The sequence below is a fragment of the Olea europaea genome, unplaced genomic scaffold (assembly GCF_002742605.1).
Source record: "Olea europaea var. sylvestris unplaced genomic scaffold, O_europaea_v1 scaffold1994, whole genome shotgun sequence".
Lineage (NCBI taxonomy): Eukaryota > Viridiplantae > Streptophyta > Magnoliopsida > Lamiales > Oleaceae > Olea > Olea europaea.
This window is the reverse complement of record NW_019237810.1, coordinates 99959-108723: the sequence shown is the minus strand read 5'-3', so window position 1 is coordinate 108723 and position 8765 is coordinate 99959. Positions and strand designations below refer to the sequence as shown.

The 8765-nt window shown below is 36.4% G+C and overlaps 1 protein-coding gene across 1 annotated transcript; it reads right to left on the bottom strand.

The window, feature by feature from the left end:
* Positions 1 to 253: 253 nt before the first annotated feature.
* Positions 254 to 6236, bottom strand: LOC111379474 (BTB/POZ domain-containing protein At1g03010-like). The gene is made up of 2 exons (XM_023002843.1): positions 5715 to 6236; positions 254 to 360 (listed from the first exon to the last, which is right to left on the bottom strand). Exons 1-2 carry the CDS (start codon positions 6219 to 6221, stop codon positions 259 to 261), a joined length of 609 nt encoding a protein of 202 aa, XP_022858611.1. The 5' UTR covers positions 6222 to 6236; the 3' UTR covers positions 254 to 258.
* Positions 6237 to 8765: the final 2529 nt, after the last annotated feature.

Genomic DNA, 8765 nt, shown 5'->3' with positions numbered 1-8765 from the left:
CCTCTACCCTAGCATAAAGTAAGAATGCATGAAGATATTTGACTTCAAAAGTGTTCATAAAACAAACGACTAATGGTGATTGTTAAAGACAAAGAAGCCTGCAAATAGATCATGTATGGACTTGGATTCACAACTTTTAAAGATTTGCCCTCTTCAATAGGAAAGCCATCACTATCAAGCTTGGCTTCCTAGTTTCAAAACCAAGAGAAGAAAGTCAAAATATTCTAAATAATCATTGAAACTTACCTTTTTTGATGCCTAATTTCCCCTTTCCGCCATCGCATGCTCCATATAACCCATATTCGAGACATCAACCATGTCTTTGCACAGTTCTTTTAGCACAAAAATCACATCTCCAACCTACAAACATCAACAGTAGACTCAATAGATGGGAAAAAGGGAAAACTCAATAGTTGTTTAGTGCAAGTAAAAAAAATAAAATCATCATGGAAAGTTTGGTTTGAAGTTGTCTCTCCGAACCCTATTCCATCACCACTTGCATCTCGACGGGTCGAACACAATCATCGACGATAACCACTCAATCCTCTCTAAAATAAAAACAGGAGAACCTAAATCAAACAGTAACCCACCGACAACTACTTTGAACTGTTGTCAATGTTGTCACCTATTGGAAGTTCAAATAACATTCCACACCTATACCCCATAACAATAGCTTGCTAGGTAAATTCATCTAAGATATTGAAGTCATCATCTTTCTATGTCGTAACACTGAAAGCTTCAGTTTTGGTTCATCATTTCCACACATCTTTGTCAATAGCAATCCACATAATTCTAGGTTGACAATATATGAACTGTTATAAAATGTAAGAAGCTGCCCTTACTAAGGTGAGGGACCAACAAAATGATTGTATGAAATGTTAAGGAATAACAAAAAGTCAACTTTGTCTATTGCCAAAGAATCTCTCCTACCAATTAATTTGAGTAGAGGTCCAATGATTCAAGTGAAGTCAAATTTTCAATTGATGCGATATGACCTATGAAACTATTATAAGCTAAGTTCAGAGTGTGAAGGCCCGTGATCTTTCCTAGAGAAATTGGACTATCTTCTTGAAATATGTTGTTTGATAGATCGATGTTTGTATAGGCTCTTCGGATACTCCACAACTCATACTCTTACACCTTCATCAAAACGGACGAAAGAATATGAAGACCAGTTTCATTATCACTCACATTCATTATGGTTTTGAAATTATCTAAAAATTCAACTCAGATAACACCAACGAACTCATTATGGGACATGTCAAGAATTCGTAGTTTAGAAAATTGATGGCCAATCAAACAAAAGCAATCAACTCGGAGAACATCGATCAACTTGTTGACAATGTTTCCATGCTTATTTGTTCTGTGTTTCATTACTGGCACTATGTGATATAAATAGTAGACTACGATTGCCAATCAAACGAAACCAATTGCTCGACTACCACTATAATTGCCCGATTAACACTGATCGATCGACTATCTAAATAGTCGACTGACTACCACAATGGTCGATCGATTATCTCGATGACTCACTGACACTCATCGGTCGATAGGTTTCTTCGGCGGTCGGCTAACTATCGTGATGATCTACTCACACTACGTTAGTTGACTGACTACCGTAATGACCTACCGATACCATGTCGGTTGACTAACTACCAAGATGGTGGATTGACTACCGCGATGAGCTACCGATACCATGGCGATCGACCAACTATTGCGATGGTCGATCGACTACCATGATGACCTACGTAGACCATGTCGATCGACTAACTATCACAATGATCGATTGACTATCGAATGACCTACCGACACCACGTCAGTCAATTGACTACAATGATGGTTGGTTGACTATCGGATGTTTGACTGACTACCACGATGATAAACTGACTACCGTGTTGACCTATTGACTTCAATCAATCACCTAACTACCAGATGGTTGAATGGCTACCATAATGACCTACCGACTACCAATTCAATTGATCGACTACCACAATAGTTTATTGACTACCACTACGATCAACCGACCACTAGATGGTCGATCACTAGGAAGCTCGATCTACCACTCTATTCCTCAATTGTTCGAAAATTCTTCTCATAGATGAGAAACTGCATAATGACTACCTCAAATTTCGTTAACCGCCTGATGAGTAGAAGTAATCGTTATATATGTGGATGAGAAATAACCGCTATATATACAAGTACTGCTATATACGTGGATGAGAGGTAACCACTATACATATAAATGGAAGGTAATCGCCATACAAATGGGCGAAAAAATCGCTTAGCTGTTGCATGATCGAAAAGTCACCTATAAATACCAAAAGATATACCGAGTATGAGTAGGGATGTCAACAAGTTGAGTTGAGTCGACTCGCGAGCCGAAACTCGAGGCTAGGGCTCAGCTTGAGTAAAATAATATGAGCTTTTTTCGAGCCTAAGCCAAGATGAAATTTTGCTTGCCCAAAAAATCTAGGCTCGAGCCTTACCGAGCCGAGCCAAGTTAAGTTAAAATTCACTTAGCAGTTGCATGGTTGAAAAGTCACCAATAAATACCCGAAGGTATACTGGGTATGAGTAGGGATGTCAACGAGTCGAGTAGACTCGAGAACCGAAACTCGAGGCTCAACTAGAGTAAAATGGTGCGAGCTTCTTTTGGCCCTGGCTGAGCCAAGCTTTTGCTCGCCCAAAAATCTAGGCTCGACCTGAGCTTTCGGCTCGGGCCTTACCGAGCCGAGTTGACTCAATTTTATTTAAACTTCACAACATTTCTAACTTTTTTTAAAAAAAATTAAATTTTGTACAATTTATTTGAATTATAAATTAAATAAAATTACAACACTCCTCCTTTTTTGGGGTTTGGGACGGACTATAATCAATTTAGGTGGAGTTAAAATTATACATGAATAAAATATTTCGCGTACAATTTTTCTTGAAACAAATAATCCATCTATATTAAATGGTTATTATAACCAAAAAAAAAAAATAACTGAATATTAGAGTCAAAGAAACTTAATATTAGAATAAAGAAATTGTAGATTGATGTTGAAACTAAAATACTGTAAATTAAAACTTAAACTGATTAAAAAACTGATATGAAACTCAAAAATTTAACATATATAAATAGCAAAAAAATATAATCGTTTTAACTAAGTTTGAAATTCAAATATTCAAATTTAATGATTGACATAAAGCCTATTAAAGCAGTCGCAATAGCTGCCTTAACAGACATAGGTCATGCCGGCTGGAGCTTTTCCATGGCCGAGCCACTGGCTGCTTGAGCTGGCAAGTCAAATTTACATCTCTAGGCATAAGGGACCTTTTTGAGAATTTCTCTCTAGTATTATCTATTTGTATATTACAAAATTTATGTCAATTCAGCTTGCCGGCTCGAGCAGCCAAGACACATGTTGGCTTGTGTTATGGGCCATTTTTGACCCACAATGAGCCAACCCTTAAAAAGAGGAAAAAAATAAGCTATTTAGCTACCTGCAAAAGGCAAAAACTCTTGTTACAGACAACATGTTACTGTCTGCAAATAGGCAACATGTTACCGCCTTTTACAAGTAGCTCCCTGTGTTTTATTAAAAAAATACTTGGCTTGACTTGATAAGGCCCGATTCGAAAGCTTGGATCAAGCCTGGATTTTTGGCTGAGCAAAAGCTCATCTTGACTTGGGTCAACAAAATTTGAAACATTTTTATTCGAGTTGAGCTAGCCTCAAGGTTAGGCTCGGCTCATTGACATCCCTACTTAGAATCACTAATTCTTAGGAGTGGGCATAGGTTGGGTTGAGTCGGTCTTTTAGCCAACTCAAACCCAACATAACATGGTCGATTTGAGCTAAAATCAACCCAACCCAATTAAGTTTCAATCGAGTTGGGTTGGTCAGTTTAGATTTTAGACCAAAAAGATCTATTGGACAATAAAAACCATAAAGAAAATTGCTTCAAAATAATCATCCAAATACCCATTCAAAACTGTAAATATCCAAGTCACAAGTACCACACAAAACCAATTGAACGAGAAAAAAAAACACAATCCATTTCAAGTAATTTTCCTTTGACAGAGTAATCAAATCAACTTCGAGATACAAATATATGAGCAATTCTTTGAAAGAATATTCACTTCAAAGTGATGCAATTGATACTAGTTGCAAAAAATGCAAAAACTAGAAGGGAGAGCTTGTATAACAAATGAAATAAATGTCAAATTGAACTAGCTGGAAAAATGTAGCAGCAAAAGAGACAGATAATTCCTTAAAGATTACTCCATTTCACCCTAAAATAATAAGATAAAACATTCTCAAGCAAACAATTGTATCTTCAAATTATTCAAACATTATAAGACAATAAAATCTGGGAGTAATCTAAGGAAAATTAAACTATCCAACATTCAAGATTCTGTGAATTACTTGAATATAATGAAATTAAAATAGCAAAAACCATCTATAAGGAATTTAATGCAATCTAACAACGAAATCTTGAAAAATGGAGCAAATAAAGAAAACTTTGTGGGAATTAAAAAAGAAACTTATTGGCTATAACTATTAACAACAACTTCAAACGGGATTTAGTCGGACATTGGAGGACAATTAGTACTGACTATCAATGGACAATTGATGACCAACGTCGGCAACTGAAAGATGAAGGTCAGCATTGACGATTTTGGGGAAGAGCAAAAGAGAATGAGAGATTGGGTTTAAGTTTAGCGCTCCTGTTGTGTGATTTTCGTTCCTTTTTTTCTAATTTTAATTTTTTTTCTTTTTGACTAACCGAGTCAATTGGGCAGGTTGTATCGATTTTGATGGGTTAATTCCCAATGGGGCTCTTTTCACCATTCCATCACAGTATTACTTCACTATCGAGGTTGTATCTAGTATTCAGTGTTTGCCTCGATTTGATACCGCTCTTGCGGCCCTTGTGTGTCTATAAAAAAATATTCTTTGGGAGGGGTGAGACAAAAGATGCAAGTGTTATCTAGAATGATTGGGTATAAAGCATCTGTAGGTAGCTTTTCCATCACCAACTCAATTCAACCCACCCGCCTAAACAACCTATAACCTGAGTCATCACCTAAAAAAATGAAAAAAATCGACCCAAATCGGTTCAGTTCGATTTGGTTGGTTTTGGCGGGATCTGTCAAGTTTTGCCCACCTCTACTAATTCTCACACAAGATGGAGCCTTGCTCCATAAGGAAGTTGAAAGGTTGTTTCTTTGTTATTTCAATTACCTTTCTCATTTCTAAATCAAAAACATGAAAGAGGTACATCTTGATCAATAATAAGAACGAAAAAAATATAATAAAATAATAATTTCAAAATGGTACAGAAGGTAAAGTGAGACATGTATATTTACCTTTTGCTTACAAGAAGATTATGTTATCAAAAGCAAACTTCATGGAAGGTTTCTAAAATTTTGAAAATCAAGGCAAGGTGTTTGTAATTAGGTAATTACCAAAAAGCATCCATATCATCCATATCTTTCAAAAAAAATTATAACCTGTCGCCTATTTCGGGCTCATGTTGGACGCTTTTCTTCCATTTGTAGATAGAAAGCTCTATGAAAATTGCAAAATGCACATAGCCAAAAGACATAATTTATTTTATTAAGGCTAGCATGGGCAACGTCCCTAGGCAGCCTATCCAATAATTTGAAAAGCTTGAACCTGCTTATAGCTATTTATTGTTTGAGATTGAAAGAGTTATTTATCTCACCTTGAGAAAGATATCTACGGCTCGATATAGTCCATCATAGACCATACGAGCATGGTCTGGAAGTAATTCTACTAGTGCTATGAACTTTGATGGAGTCAAGTTTGAATCCAATGCTACTTCCGCAAGATAATTGTCCAAGAGTTTCGACACCTTAATTATCGAGCTTTGCTCTGGGGATCCAAGGCTGTCAAAGTCATAAACCATCTCGCTTTCATCCCTTGGATGATTATCCTCTTCATCATCCTCATCAAGATTCAAGAAAATAGAGAAAATCCTCAGGACTGAATCTGTGTCATACAACGGGCAGTGATTGTTTCCGTCCAGATTTGTAGGAATAAGAATGTCTTCAATAATAGCTTGGTCCAGTTGCAGGCCAATCCGCCTCTCCAAATCAGATCTACAAGATGTTGATGCTGATGCTGCTATTGCAGATTTCAACAAACTTGAAAGAAATGCCATAGGAACTGTGCTTTTTCTTGATTGGGTTGGTAGTAAACCACCAGACATGTGTAAAATGATCGAAATAGATAATCAAGTGGGTTCGATCTCACTCGAAAGAAACTATGAGAACATTTGTGTTCTCATGATTATATAAGACCTTTGATTCCGACAGAAAGTATCTTCATTGGCTCTTTCTAAGCTATTCGAGCGGTATCAACCCACTTGATGACCTCTTTTGATCGTTCTACGTATGTTGAAGGCATGACGGGTGATCGTGAATGATCGAATAATTGTTTTTGGCTAAAACGATACCATTATCATTTTATATGAAAAGAAACGATATCTATATCGTTGTAATTGTAATTTGAATTGAAACGATTTCAAATTCGTCAAATTTGTACTAAAACGATATGAATATCATTACTTTACTTGTGATTTTGATACATAATGATATTATTATCGTTTCAGTACAAGTTCGATGACGTTGATATCGTTTTAGTTTAAATCGGAACTAAAATTACATATATATCATTTCAATTAAAGTAAAACGATAATTTTATCGTTTCTGCTAAAAACAACGATTCGATTGTCCACGATCACCAGACATGCATCTGAAATATGTAAGATGATCAAAATAGGCAATCAAGTGGGTTTGATCTCATTCGAAAGAAACTATGGGAACATTTGTGTTCCCATGATTGTATACCACCTTCAAACTATTTCGGCAGAAAGTATTTTCGTTCGCTCTTTCTAATCCATTCGAGTGGTATCAACCCACTTGATGACCTCTTTTGATCGCCCCACTGATGTTGAAGGCATGAGGGTGCCTGTGGACGGTCGAATTATTGTTTTTAGCCAGAACAATATCATTATTGTTTTATATGAAAAGAAACGATATCTATATCGTTGTAATTGCGATTTGTATTGAAACAATTTTTAACTCGTCAAATTTGTACTAAAATGATATGAATGTCATTACTTTACTTGTGATTTTGATGCATAATGATATCATTATCGTTTCAGTACAAGTTGACAACGCTAATATCGTTTTAGTTTAAATCATAACAAAAACTACATATATATCGTTTCAATTAAAGTAAAACGACAATTATATGATTTCTGCTAAAACAACGATTCGACTGTCCACAACCACCAGACATACATCGACATATATAAGATGATCAAAATAGGCAATCAAGTGGATTCGATCTCATTGGAAAGAAACTATGGGAACATTTGTGTTCCCATGATTGCATACAACCTTCGAACTATTCCAGTAGAAAGTATCTTCGTTCGCTCTTTCTAAGCCATTCGAGTAGCATCAATCCACTTGATGACCTCTTTTGATCGTCCCATTTATATTGAAGGCACGACGGGTGCCTGTGGACGGTCGAATCGTTGTTTTTTGCCAGAACAATACCATTATCATTTTATATGAAAAGAAACAATATCTATATCATTGTAATTGTGATTTGTATTGAAATGATTTCCAACTCATCAAATTTGTACTAAAACGATATGAATGTCTTTACTTTACTTGTGATTTTGATGCATATTAATATCATTATCGTTTTAGCACAAGTTTAACGAGTTGATATCGTTTTAGTTTAAATCATAACTAAAACTACATATTTATTGTTTTAGTTAAAATAAAACGATAATTATTTCGTTTCTGCTAAAAACAGTGATTCGACTGTCCATGACCACCAAACATGCATTTGCCATATGTAGGGGTGGGCGTGGGTTGGGTTGGGTCAGTTTTCGCCCCAACCCTAACCCAACCCAACATGATCGGTTTGGTCGAAATTTAACCCAACCCAACCCGTGTAAAGTTTGAAACCCAACCCAACCCAACCCAATCAAGTATCGGTCGGGTCGGGTTGGGTTGGTCGGCTTAGGACAACTTGTTAATAAAGATAAAATTATTCATTTTTGGGTGTAAAGCATCACTAATATAGTCCTAGAGCCTCAAAATTTACAAAACTAATTACCACAGCATAGATAAAATTCAACTGAGACACTAAAGAGCAGAAATCACAACCAATTTAGAAGTTGGTTTCTCACAAAATTCTCTAATAGTGGGACGGGATTGGAACTTATAAGGTAAAAAAATTTCATCAATACAACATGCTCCAAATCATTAAATAGTGTCAGCAAAGAAGAAATAGCAGAGATGTAGTCAAAGAAGAGATCACCTGAGAGATGAGTCTGTTCAGATTAGTATATGTTGGCCTCTCAATGTCAAGTGACTTGCGGCAAATATCATAGATCGCCTCATTGTCAAGAAGCACGGCAACATCAGTGTGCTCCAACAAAGAGTGGGTCAAGAGAACAGAGTTGTATGGCTCAACCACAGCAGTCGAAACTTGCGAGGATGGGTAAATAGTGAACCCCAACTTTGATTTCTTACCATTCAACAGAAAGCCTCTCAAGCAAAAAAGATTCAAGTCCAGATCCAATGCCCGCACAACCCTTACAATCCAGTACAATTATTCGCAAGCTTTCGGAGCTTGAGTGAGAGCGAAAGCGAGAGGGAGGGGGAGGGAGAGGGATTAGAGAGATTTTAGGGCTTCTTTTGGATTTGGGAGTGACCGAGTGATTAGCCATTTA